Consider the following 14,163-nt stretch of genomic DNA (forward strand, 5'->3'; position numbering starts at 1 on the left):
ACAGGAGGCCGCCAGACAACTCTCCAAGACCACATTCTACAGGCCACTATCCTCTGATCCCACTGAGGAATACCAAAAGAAACTACACCATCTGCTCAAGAAATTCCCAGCTACAGTACGGGAACAAATCTACATGGACACACCCGCAGAACCCCGACCAGGGGTATTCTATCTGCTACCCAAGATCCATAAACCCGAAAACCCTGGACGCCCCATCATCTCAGGCATCGGCACTCTTACAGCAGGATTATCTGGCTATTTGGACTCTCTCCTCAGACCCTACGCTACCTGCACTCCCAGCTATCTTCGAGACACCACCAACTTCCTGAGGAAACTACAATACATTAGTGATCTTCCTGAAAACACCATCCTGGCCACCATGGGTGTAGAAGCACTTTACACCAATATTCCACATGAGGATGGACAACAAGCTGTCAGGAACAGTATCCCTGATTACGCCACAGCATGCCTGGTGGCTGAGCTTTGACTTTGTCCTCATCCACAGCCACTTCAGATTTGGGGACAACTTATACCTTCAAGTCAGTGGCACTGCTATGGGTACTCGCATGGCCCCACAGTATGCCAACATTTTTATGGCTGACTTAGAACAACGCTTCCTCAGCTCTCGTCCCCTAGTGCCCCTCCTCTACTTGCGCTACATTGGTGACATCTTCATCATATGGACCCACAGAAAGGAGGCCCTTGAAGAATTCCACCTGGACTTCAACAATTTCCACCCCACCATCAACCTCAGCCTGGACCAGTCCACACAAGAGATCCACTTCCTGGACACTACAGTGCAAATAAGTGATGATCACATAAATACCACCCTATATTGGAAACCTACTGACCGCTATATGTACCTACATGCCTCCAGCTTCCATCCAAGACACATCACACAATCCATTGTCTACATTGGCCAAACCAGACAGTCCCTCCGCAACAGAATAAATGGACACAAATTGGACATCAGGAATGGTAACATACATAAGCCAGTAAGTGAACACTTCAATGTCCCTGGTCATTCTATTACAGTTTTAAAAGTCACTAACATTGAACAAAAAAACTTCAGAAACAGACTTCAAAGAGAAACAGCAGAACTAAAATTCATTTGCAAATTTAACACCATTAATCTGGGCTTGAATAGGTACTGGGAGTAGCTGGCTCATTACAGAAGCAACTTTTCCTCTCCTGGAATTGACACCTCCTCATCCAATATTGGGAGTGGACTACATCCACCCTGATTGAATTGGCCCTGTCAACACTGGTTCTCCACTTGCGAAGTAACTCCCTGCTCTCCATGTGTCAGTATACAATGCCTGTATCTGTAACTTTCACTCTATGCATCCAAAGAAGTGAGGTTTTTACCCACGAAAGCTTATGCCCAAATAAATCTGTTAGTCTTTAAGGTGCCACAACAACCTTGTTGTTTTTGTAGCTACAGACTAACACGGCTACCCCATGATACTTGAGTTCATGTCAATAACGGCACACATGGGTGGCCAGAATGTAATGCATCTCACATAGATGCAGAGTGTAAAAAGTAGGAATATGCTGGAATCGTGGAAAAATTTCACTCCCTTAATAATGTCATTGTAAAATAGTATCTTCACATTTACAAGGAGACAGATAATGCCTATTGTTTGCAGGAAACTGAATTGAAATAATCAGGAGTGGCCAATATTTACACTCTAGTTAATTTCATTTTCTTATATTTCTATATTATACTATATGTCTGGAATTCAAAGTAACATGGTCAGTTGTTGTAATTTGTAACCTTTGTCTAAAGGGAAAGCTCAACAAGACTGTGAATGCTATGGATGAGATTCACAAAGGGATTTAGGCACCTGACTCTCATTGGAATCAATGAGTTGGACACCTAAATACCTTTGTGAATCCCATCCCCATATAAGTTGTTGTAAACTGTAGACAGAGTGCTAACTGTAACATATTCTTTTTACACCCTGGAAAGAATGAGACACATGGTAATGTTAGCTGTTGCAAGGACTTCCCCCTAAAACAGTTCTTTTGTACATTATTATGTTTTGGCGCTAAGGTCCCTCTGAGGTTTCACTTAAAGAATTTTTCTGGCATTACTCCAAGAAAGCTGATATGTTAATGAAAAAATGTGAAATAAGGTCACTCATTTCCCCTAAGACTGAAAATTCCCCCCCTCAGAGTGATCTCCAATTCATTCTAATGCTATTGTAAAATGATACAGTGCTGCAACATTTTATCTAGAGAAATTACCAATGTAATCTAAATCAGAATATCTCTGCCATGATTTATGCCTCTGTTAGCCCTTTGGTTAAAGTGCTACCATTTGGAATTCAGGGGTTGAAGTGTGTTTGGCGGGGGGAGGAGAGGGTTGTGGTACCCTCTTCTAAGCCCCATTCATCATGTGTGTAAACCTGGCATTTCTCAGCTGGGCAACCTCCTAAAGAAAGTCACTGATGGAGCTAGGAGTTGAAGCAACATTCTTAACTTCCACACTGTTTTCCTATGCTCTCTACCATTCTGGATTCAAATCTACATCAGGTTTCATAAAATCTGCTGATAATATCTTTGCACAATAGGAGATGGTTCAGGGGGAGAAATAATAGTTCTCAGCTATTGCCTAGTGGGAGGAGTTTTCCACAGCTTTGGGGATTTAGTATTACTCTCTAACCAGCTGAGCTAGCTGAGTTGAACAGTTTCTCATCACAAAATAAAGAAAAAAACAAACCTATTTGTCTGTCACTGCATCATTTATTTCAATATTGCCCACTGTTATTGGGTACTAAATAAAAGTCTCTAAGGCCCCATCTATACTAGGAATATTGTAATTGTATTGAGTAGAGTGCATCAAAGTGCAGGTGTAACAGTGTTAGTAATGTTTGAAGCTGTGGTGGAGACAGGACAAAGGTACTGTATTTTTAATACTATTTTAGCTAATCATGTCCAGGAGTTCATTGCCTCAGAACTGGTATAGCAGAGCAATTTGTGTAGACACACGGCAAAATTGCAGGTGTTTTTAACATAATTCAGCATGGCCACCGTGGATGTACTGAACTGTTTGTGCTTCCACTGGTACAAAACAACTGTTTCAGTTAACAAACGATTCACTGTGGACGGGGTTTCATATTGCAGGCAAAGATCTCATGCCCTGGATTGGAGTGAAGCCCGCTGGACACAGTGAATGTAGTTCTTGTTACATTCCATTTGCTTAGGGTACTTGTATTAGTATGGTTTGAGTTTAAGATTATTAGAGGGCAACATCTCCTCAATATCAGTTGTGACTCTTATAATATATTTTTATTAGTTGATTCAACATACTTGTTACTACTTTAAAACTATTTAACTCTCCCAAAGAGAGTGAGTTTACAGCCTGAATGTGGGTCATTCTACTCTAGGAACATTTTTCAAAAAATTCCCAGTATTGATGGCATGGTTCACCTTCACTTACGTTAGCAATATTGGGAGCCCTAGTGTAGACAAGCTCCTAGCTCCTACAGCTGTTTTAAGCACGGTGTAATCTAGCTTGCTCAGAGCAGTTCTAATCAATCCGGTACTTAAAATGGTGGCAGCAGCCAATGATCCATCTACAGTAGGGCTCCCAATGATGCTAATATTAATAGAGGTGAACCGTGTTAGTAATGCTGGGAAACTTCAGAAGAATTCCCCTAATATAGTCAGAGGCTGATATCACTGCCGTACATTGCAGATGTACACAGTCGCTGAGCAGTTCTGTTACAGCTCACAGGATCAGAAGTTAAGCGCTATGCGGAGTACTTTTGGGGGAGTTCCTTCCCAGGCAGGATCTATCCCTAAAATGGCATTGAAATGACCTTTAGAAGTGGTTCTTCCAAGGTGGGGATTGAGGCATATTTTGCAGTGTTGCTGTTAACAAGCTTCCACACCCATTGCCTACACTGTACCTTTTCTGTGAATAAATCGTGGACTTCAGACTCCAGCAGTGTTTAATCTGGCGCCTTTTCTTAGCACTAAATTCACTTTAAAAGATAACAGACAAGGAAAAAAGTTTAGAAAAGGTTTGAAACGTGTTTTCATTTTCCTGTTGGCTGATTTAACCAAGAAGAACACTATTCTCATTGTGTATGAGAATGGTTCACTTGCCAGGCTCGAGTGTATTTTAGCACTTCAGCTGAGTGAAGAAGAATCTGAAAAGTGTAATTTTAAATGGGGAAAATACTTTTCCTCACGATACGACTTTTTCATGGAAATTCATTAAATTATTATTTGATTCTAAAATTTGAGCAGGGTTATCACTATTGGTTCATTTCTAGTGTGATTTAATGGCAGCTGCAGACACCATAGGAGGGTTTATGGGATTTCTGTCAGGTAAGGTAGTGAAATAGAATTACAGGGTTGTGTAGCCAATGAAAAATAAAATCTGGAACAGTACCAAAAATATTTATTAAAAGATTAACGTTAAATATGAAGACAAAATGTTTGTTTTCAGGGTGATAGCCTTTAATCCCATGTTCTGCTTTCAATCTTAATTCTTTAGGACTGTCCGGGGATTTCTTGCGTTCTGGACGATACTCTGCTCATACAATTAATGGAGCCTGGTCACCATGGACTCCATGGTCTCAGTGCAGTCGAGACTGCAGCAGAGGTATTCGCAACCGCAAACGTGTCTGCAACAATCCTGAGCCCAAATATGGGGGTCTTCCGTGTCTGGGCCCATCTCTGGAGTACCAGGAATGCAACATCTTGCCTTGTCCAGGTAAGAGTCGAGAGATATCAATAGGGGGTATGGAAATGATTTAGTTCACTTTCAGATCCATACTTTACAGTAGTAAAAATTATAAACTAGTTCAAACGATTTCCTCCTCAGTTCCTTTCCAGACAAACATGTTAGCCCAACCAAAGTGAACTTAACAAAATAACTTTTGCTCTGTAAACTTCAGCAATGATTTGAAACCAGTGCTATATAAAGGATACAGAAGTCATGCATTCATGGTAACTGCCCATAGCAACTAAAACTGTAATTTATATTACAAAAAGACCCTTTGACATTCAGTCAGCACCAATGTCAGATATGAGTGCTTTAACATATAAGATACCGTACGGAAATGTGATTTCTGAGCTGTTTCAACAGACCAAGTTGTTTTGCTGCCAGAAAGAGAAAATTTCTTTAGCCAAGCAGCCAATTAGATTTATAATGGATATAGACTAGAGACCAGATCCTCAGCTAGTGCAAATCAGTGTATCTTTATTGATTTCAGTGTAGTGTAGCTATACTTTATTTACTCTAGCTTAGACTTTGGCCCTAAAGCTGTGAGAAATGTTCATGAGAGAGAAAAGGATAATCACGTGAAACTGGCCTGGTTCAGAATTGTCTTTCAAACTCAAAGCTTAGGTTTATCAAAGTAAGGTTTATGAACCTGTCGAGTAAATTTGTGACAGATTTTGAATGCAAGACCCTGGGAGGTCTTAGGAGGTCCTGGACAGATAACAGGAAGAGATGGTATCTCAGGTGCACTGTAAATAGTGCAACGCTTGTGAGAGTTCATTAGAAGAATCTTAAGCAGATTTTTCATTGAAAATTATTTTATGGTTCACTAAAAAGAGATTAAAACCTAAATGTACATTTTTTCAGGCAGTGGATACAGATGTGCATCGTTGTTGTATCTTCTATATTTGGCAAGATTATTTGTGCCCTGATCTTCTCTCTCTCTCTTTCTCAAGCAAAGGGGCCCCACATCAGGAGGCTATGTAGAGGAGAAGAGGGGGAGTGCTGACTCCTCAGCATGCCTTCCTTCTCCATTCACATCTGATATGGCTGTGGCATTATTCTCCTTTTAACCCTAAAGGAATTCCATGTGTGAATAATGTTGACCCAGTAAATAGTCTCTCAGGCTCTCCAACCACTAGCCTCAGGTTGGGGGAAGAATTGGGGCTGAAGGAGATTGGAGGAAGGGCAAATCTGAATCTCTACACACGGATGCCCAAGATTGCTGAGAGCCAACAAATGGGTACAGCTGACAGATTCAGTGGCCCAGGTCCAGTTCAGATTTTAGCAGTCTGGGCCATGTTTACTATGTGCTAACTGGCAACAGTTCTCTAGGGACCAATACACTAGGTGGTGATAGTCAGAACGTGGAGCATCCCATTCACTTCTTCTCCCCACAGGTTGTCAGGAGGGAAGTGTACACCCACTCTGAGCTGCTCCTACTCAGGACTTCCCCAGGCCAAGGGAATCCCCACAGGGGACCTGTTTTCTAGTGGTGCTGATTTCCGCTCCCTTTGCACTATATGAGCAGTGTAAAGGTAGCAAACAGGGCAGAATATTGATTGTGGCCCCTTAATCTTCTTGAAATAAGATTTGAAAAGGTTGGACACCACGAGGCAGAGCCTTAGCTGGTGTAAATGGTCAGAATCAACTGAAGTCAATAGAGCTATGGGAATTTATACTGACTGAGGACCTGCCCTCAGAGGGTGTAGAGACTTGTCCCAGGTTTATTTATAGTTTTAAACTTAAGTAAGCAAAAGCTAAACAGACACTTCAAAAAATCAATCTAGATTCATAGTTTCATTACTATCCAGTAATAACAGGAGAAAATATTCCTGTAAAATTGGACCAGATTTGTTGTTTCCCCTTCACTATTGGTTCTTAAAACAGAATTTTGGGCTGGATTTTTTTTGAAAATGGTGGATTTTTTAAAGCGAAATATTTTGTTTCGTTTCCAGAAATGGGACTTTTTTAACTTATTCATTTTGCAATTATTTTCAGTAGAAATTGGTACAGTTAGCAGAAAATGCAAGTTTTTCATAATATTAATATGCAGAGCGTGATAGTGGTGCTAATATCGAAGATTGAGCCAGCATAGACAGCTAAGCAAATCAGAAAACAAAAAGTGATGAAGTTATAAGGAACAACTTGAAACTGACATTTTGGTTACAAACAATCCCCACTGTTACATCCCCATTGGTTCTGCTTTTGAAAATGATTTTCAAGAACTAACAGAAGAAAAGGGGTAGTGGGGGCCCTGCTAAAGCAGGAATCTGATGTCCTGATATGTCTAATATCTTTTCTCAGTGATTTGTTTCCTTCTTGCCCACAAATTACATTTGAATAAGTCTTCACAGCTTGAATAAAGCATCCAAGTGTGTGGTGATTTGGGAGCAAATAGAGAATTATGTCATTCTGATGGGACTCAGAGAAATCCTTCCAGTTCTCCGTTACAGCTGATTCACAGCAGCTGGTGTTTATCAATAATTAAAATAAATTTAAGGGTCCAAATCTGATCAGTCTGAAGGGGGAAAAAGAGAAACAGGTATATATAGTTGCTCTTTTCTTTGAACACGTGGGAGGGTGAGTAATGATAATAAGATATGGTTCATCCAGAAGTTGGGCTTGATTGTACATTCAGAGAGAGAGAGAGGAGTGTTAACTAGGAGAAGTATAAAAAAGTAATTGTGGGTTTTTAATGAGTCACAGAAAGCTAGTTTGTAGACAACAAATGCATATGTCAGAGTGAAAGTCACTGTTTTGCAGAGTGTCTGAGATGATAGCCGTGAGTGGGAGGAGATAAGTTTCATGCTGACCCTGGGATAAGCAGGTGAAGAAGTGACCAATATGGCTGGTGCAGGCCAGAGGAGGGAACTCTGTATTTAGTATTGTCCAAGAACATAAGAACGGCCATACTGGGTCAGACCATAGGTCCATCTAGCCCAGTATCCTGTCTTCTGACAGTGACCAATGCCAGGGGGAGAATGAACAGAACAGGTAATCATCAAGTGATCCATCCCCTTCTGGCAAACAGAGGCTAGGGACACCACTAGGATTTCCCTTTACAAAAACCATGTTGACTCTTCCCCAACAAATTATGTTCATCTATGTGTCTGACAATTTTGTTATTTACTATAATTTCAACCAGTTTGCCCGGTACTTATTGGCCTGTAATTGCTGGGGTCATCTCTGGAGCCCTTTTTAAAAATTGCTGTCACATTAGCTATCCTCCAGTCATTTGGTACAGAAGCTGATTTAAATGATAGGTTACAGACTACAGTTAGTAGTTCTGCAGTTTCACGTTTGAGTTCCTTCAGTGAATACCATCTAGTCCTGGTGACTTTATTATTGTTTAGTTTATCAGTTTGTTCCAAAACCTCCTCTAATGACACCTCAATCTGGGACAATTTCTCACATTTATCAGCTAAAAAGAATGGTTCAGGTTTGGGAATCTCCCTCACATCCTCAACTGTGAAGACCAATGCAAAGAATTCATTTAGTTTCTCCACAATGGCCTTACTGTCCTTGAGTGCTCCTTTAGCATCTTGATTGTCCAGTGGCCCCACTGGTTGTTTAGCAGGTTTCCTGCTTCTGATGTACTTAAAAAAAAAATTGCTATTACTTTTTGAGTCTTTGGCTATCTGTTCTTCAAATTCTTTTTTGGCCTTCCTAATTATATTTTTACACTTCATTTGCCAGAGTTTATGCACCTTTCTATTTTCCTCACTAGGATTTAACTTTCACTTTTTAAAGGATGCCTTTTTTGCCTCTGACTGCTTCTCTTACTTTGTTGTTTAGCCACAGTGGCTCTTTTTTGGTATTCTTACTATGTTACTTAGTTCGTGGTATACATTTAAGTTGAGCCTGTATTATGGTGTCTTTTTGTCTTTTAAAAGTTTCCATGCAGCTTGCAGGGATTTTACTTTTGGCACTGTACCTCTTAATTTCTGTTTAACCGACCTCCTCATTTTTGTGCATCTCCCCCTTTCTGAAATTAAATTCTACACTGTTGGACCACTGTGGTGTTTTCCGCACCACAGAGACATTAAATTTAATTATATTATGGTTGTGACAGATTTATGTTACCAATCTGCCCGAGGCGTCAGGTGGTCAGGCTGAGGCCACAGGATCTTTAGGGGAGGAGATGGTGGAGCACACCAAGGGACTAAATTTTAAAGCTTTATTAATAAAATAATAAAATAACAGCGGTGAGTGCTGGGGTGGGGGGTTTCCCTATGTCACTCAGAGGAAGGAAGAAAGCATTAGTGCCCCAAGCCCTAACCCACTTTCATACTCACACCCGCACTACACGAGGCTGGCCAAGCCTGGGTGTAACGAAAGAAGAAGAGGGGGATGGGTGGACTGGAGTTCTTGTCCTGTGCACGGGTCTTCCGGGGTCCGCTGTTGATCTCTGATTTGCTTTGCCTCTTGGGTGGGTTTTTAAGTCCTGGGTTCTTTTGGGGGTATTTCGTTCAAGGACCTCTGTTCCTAGTGCTCTTTGTACCAGTCCAAACCGGCTTTCTGTGGCCTTCTCAGCTTTCCCCCCCGTTCGCCTTCGACGTCTTGCTTGTTTTTGCACTCTTTGAAGTCCTGCTCAGCTTAGTTCTTCTTTTCTCATGGCTGGCTAGGGTTGGGTAAGATGTTAATTCAGCTGCAAATTTCTCGCTGTGACCTTGGACAGGGGCCAGTGTCTTATCTTCAGACTAAGCTAGCTGAAGTGCCAAGTTAACCCGTTCTCTGCTCTCTTCCTCCCTCCCCCTTTGGCCTCTCGCAATCTGCAAAGAGATTTTCCACTACACACTCACACCTTTAACCCTTCCCAAAATGCCTTGAGATGCTTTCAACAGCTTTAGCAACATACAATGCTGATCTTCCTCCCCAGGGGACCTGAGGGAGAGGGCCCTGCTTGTGGAAATGGAAGCATCTCAGAGAATGCTACCATAGAGGTCCTGGACTTTAATCTCTTACCTAGAAGCCTAAATTTGGCCTCCAGAACCTCTCTCCAATCCCTCCCTATGTCATTGGTACCTACATGTACCAGAACCACTGGCTCTTCCCCAACACTACACATAAGTCTATCTAGATGTCTCAAGAAATCCACAACCTTCACACCAGGCAGGCAAGTCACCATGCACTTCGCCTGGTCATCGCAAACCCAGCTAGCTATGTTTTTAATGATCAAATTACCCATTACTAATATCTGTCTCTTCCTAATAACTGGAGTTCCATGCCCCAGAGAGGTATCCTCAGTGTGAGAGGATACCACAACATCATCTGGAAGGATGGTCCCAACTATGGGATCATTTCCCTCTGCTCCAGTTAGATGTCCTCCTTCCCTCAGACTTTCATCCTCCGCAACAGCACAGAGGCTGTCAGACTGGGAGTGGGACCATTCTACTGTGTCCTGGAAAGTCTCATCTAAGTACCTCTCTGTCTCCCTTAGTTCCTCCAGCTCAGCCACTCTGGTCTCCAAAGCCCGTACATGGTCTATGAGGGCCAGGAGCTTCTTGCACCAAATGCAAACATACGCCACCTGCCCATAGGGCAGATAATCATACATGCTGCATTGGATGCAATAAACCGGGTAGCCCCTTCTGGACTTCTGCCTGCATTCTCTTTTTACTCCTGCAGCTGGTTCTTTTGTTGTTGTTTTGGTTTTTTGGGAGATGTTTTTTGGCTTAAGTTTAAAGACGTTTAAGTAATGTCAAGTGGTATAGCCTCCCCCCCATCACTCTGCCCCTCTGGAGAACTCCCTTGCAAAACTCCCCTGTTAACCGCTCCTGTTTGCTAGCTCCTCTGGTCGCTTAGGAGCGGGCTTTTTAAAGCTCTGGTCTTCCTAATTAAGAGCTTCCTCCCCTGATTAAGAGCTAAAGAACCAACAGCAGCAGCCACTATTCCACAGGGTCAGTTATAATAGTGGCTATGGATGGGTTGCTTTGCAGCCATGTTTTGTATCATTGTGGTAGGTGAGTTGATTTCATTCCTCTTAACCCTCCTCTCAGGACAGCTTCATAACGTTTGATTACTCCAGCAGTATGAGGATGTCTAACATTTCACTCTTGATCTTGCAAGTCTTTGCACATTGCACAGTGAGTGGAGGCAATGGACAGGGGCAAATAAGGTTAAATGCTAAACGCAGTTCTCCACATCAGTTGTAGTAAATTTCAAGCTGCCTGGAACCTCACTTCTTTCCTTCTAAGGGGACAGGTTCTGGGTGGAAAATAATCATTAATGAGGAGAAGTCGGTCTAAGTGCAATTTTCATCATGCTATTGGGATGCTTAGGTGTATCTTCCTCACTTAGGTCTGGAAGCAGAGGCGATGCATAGGAGGGACATGGGAGATCAAGTGCCTAGGGAGGATGGTGGGCTTCAGAGCCTGAGCTCCAACCCAAGCTGCAACTTCAAAGTGCTGTCTATACAGATATTTTTAAAGCGTTAGTGTGAGTCTCACTAATCTGAGACTGTCACCCAGGCTGGGAGGCTCACTCCAAAACATTGTGTAGGCATACCCATTGGTGTCCACATAGCTCTATGTGCACTAAGCAGAATATAACATGCTACACCCTCATATGCACACTTCCCTTCATCTCCACTTCAAGTATAGAGGGGAAATCAGGGACAGCGCGATGGGCACTAGCCCCTCACAGAATTGGGCAGGGAGTAAACTGGGAAGGGCAAGAAATGGGTGATGTTTTGGTTCTGCCCTAGTTCCCCAAAGTACTGGCCACTGCCACTGAGCCATTGTGTAGGAGGAAATAATCTTCTACTGGTCAGGGTCAGTAGCAGATTATTAATGTCTGGGAGGAAAGGAAGAATAAAGAAGGAATTGGTCCTCTCTGAGGCAAAACCTCCTTCCCTGGGCTCTTTCATACTAGTCCTTACACAGAGCTCATCATTAGAGTATAATCTAGCTCTTAATCCTTACTGCTGCTAGTAGACAGGAATAACTTGGCAGCTAGGCAACTGTCTTCTCATTAAAGCAGGATCAGGTTCTACTCTGCTCCCTGTCCTGCTCATCCCTATTTAACTTGTATTTATATATGCAACACGGCATGCTTCTGCTGTGCAATGGGGTGGTTGAACGGGGGGGGCGAGCAGTGAGGCTAATTCTCTCACAAGGAAATATTGTGGTGGCTCCACCCCCATATAAAGTCAAGCACACCTCGGGTGGAGGAAGCGAGAGTGGGACCCAGAGGGACTGAAGTGGCCAATGCAGGGCCCAGGATTGGGCAACCGTCACTTCCCTTCTTATCCCCACCTTCACAGGGACTTCTGCATAAATTAATATTCTTTTGACCATCTTGCCTTTTATGCTTAAAAAATATTTTACTTAACCATATGAAAAGAATCAGAAAGTTTAACTAATAAAAAGAATCGGCACTAACACTAGATCCTCACTAATTGAAACACCCATTGTGAATTACTGATATTTGGGAAATAGTGAGAGTGGGTAAAATTTTCAAAAGTGCCAAAGTCCCACAGAAAGGCAATGGAACATAGAGTCCTAAATCACTTTTGAAAAAATTGTCCACTGACATCTCAAGAGCTGCTGAGTGCTTTTGCAGGATTGAGGCCCAAATGAACAAACACAATGAAAAATCAAGGATAACAAATCACAATGTGTACTTGGTTCATTTATTTGGTCAATCCTAGTTCAGTTTTAATTATTCATATTAATACTCTACAACAGGAATCGGCAACCTTTGGCATGCGGCCCATCAGGGAAATCCGCTGGCAGGCTGGGACTGTTTGTTTACGTGCAGTGTCCGCAGGTTCGTCCAGTTGCAGCTCCCACAGGCCATGGTTCGTCGATCCAGGCCAATGGGGGCTATGGGAAGCGGCGGCCAGCACATCCCTCAGCCCGCGCCACTTCCCTCAAATAATGAATACATCTGAGACTGGAATTTAACATCTGCTATTAAATCTTTATTATGAGATGGAGAGATAATTACCGTAATTCTTTTTGAAGATTAAGATGAAGTGTGTGGCTAAACCAAGTGTGGATTAGTGAGGGTCTGCTACATAGTGTTCTTTATCCACAGAACTCAAAGTTCTCTACAAAGTTCGGTACATACTATTATACCCCATTTTACAGGTATGTGGCACAGTGAAGTTAACTGGTATACGAAGGTCATGCAGAATCAGTGGCAGAGTTGAAAATAAAACCCTGATTTCCTGATTCTCAGCTCCATGCTCAATCCAAACCACAGCTGCCCTTAACATTAAGAGTTAACATCCCTCGGCCCGAGCCGCTTCCTGCAGCCCTCATTGGCCTGGAGCGGCGAACCATGGGAACTGCGATCGGCCGAACCTGCGGACGCGACAGGTAAACAAACCAGCACGGCCTGCTAGGGGGCTTACCCTGGCGGGCCGCATGCCAAAGGTTGCCGATCCCTGGAATATAATATTTGCATGCCTGCTTTGTCTGGATTCTTTGATAATCATAACTAGACAATCTAGAGCATGCAGAAGGAAAGCCATGAAATGCCTTTCACATGATTTCCCAGACCTCTAAAAGATGGGTAAGAAATCTTCAGATAGGGAATCTTTTGTGTATATTCTCTCTGATGTGTTTATATTCTAGCCTTTACTGGAATAGCATAATTTATTTCCTCTGCTGGTCAAATGTGGCTTAGAATTGTGCATATCATGTGACGCTCCAGTTCACATTAATAGGCTATAATCACTGTTTTCATTGGAAAGAATGGTCATCTGAAATAATTCATGTTAAAATGAGTTAATTGTACTCAGATTATTGTCCAACAACATGAAAAATAACGTGTTAGAACTCTGCATAATGTACTTTTTCTGTTGGTACAGAGATATACTGAATCATGCTGGATTTAAAAGTACAAAATACCCTGATTATGAAGAAAAATATTTGTAAATGTATGTTGACATCCATCTCCATCCATCCATCTCCATTCATAGATTCATAGATTCTTCTTCGAGTGCTTGCTCATATCCATTCCATTAGGTGTGTGCGCGCCGCGTGCACGATCGTCGGAAGATTTTCTACCCTAGCAACACCGGCGGGTCGGCTGTGGAGCCCCCTAGAGTGGCGCCTTCATGGCGCTGAATATATACCCCAGCTGACCCGGCGCCCCCTCAGTTCCTTCTTACCGCCCCTGACGGTCGTTGGAACTGTGGAGCGCTGCTTAGCTGTTCTCCACTCTCCCTAGCTTAGTTAGATCATTCGCAGTTATAGTTATAGTTCTAGTTCTAGTGTTCTAGTTAAATAGTTTTAAAGTTGTTTTAGTTGTTATTGTAGTTCAGGGGATTAAGGGGGTCGTCTCCCCCTTTCTCCCCCGGCCGCGGGGCCGGGCTCATGCCCAACGCTCCCGGCTTCAAGCAGTGCGCCTCCTGCGCTAAGCCTATGCCCACGAGCGACCCGCACGACTCCTGTCTGAAGTGCCTGGGAGAG

The 14,163-nt window shown here is 42.7% G+C and overlaps 1 protein-coding gene across 1 annotated transcript in view; it reads left to right on the forward strand.

The window, feature by feature from the left end:
- Positions 1-14,163, forward strand: part of SEMA5A (semaphorin 5A) — a 650,839-nt gene that overhangs the window by 581,650 nt on the left and 55,026 nt on the right. The window contains exon 17 of the mRNA XM_054018095.1: positions 4,511-4,729. Coding sequence (XP_053874070.1) covers positions 4,511-4,729 — 219 coding nt within the window. The remainder of the gene's footprint in view (positions 1-4,510; positions 4,730-14,163) is intronic.

The sequence above is a fragment of the Malaclemys terrapin genome, chromosome 2, assembly GCF_027887155.1.
Source record: "Malaclemys terrapin pileata isolate rMalTer1 chromosome 2, rMalTer1.hap1, whole genome shotgun sequence".
Taxonomy (NCBI): domain Eukaryota; kingdom Metazoa; phylum Chordata; order Testudines; family Emydidae; genus Malaclemys; species Malaclemys terrapin.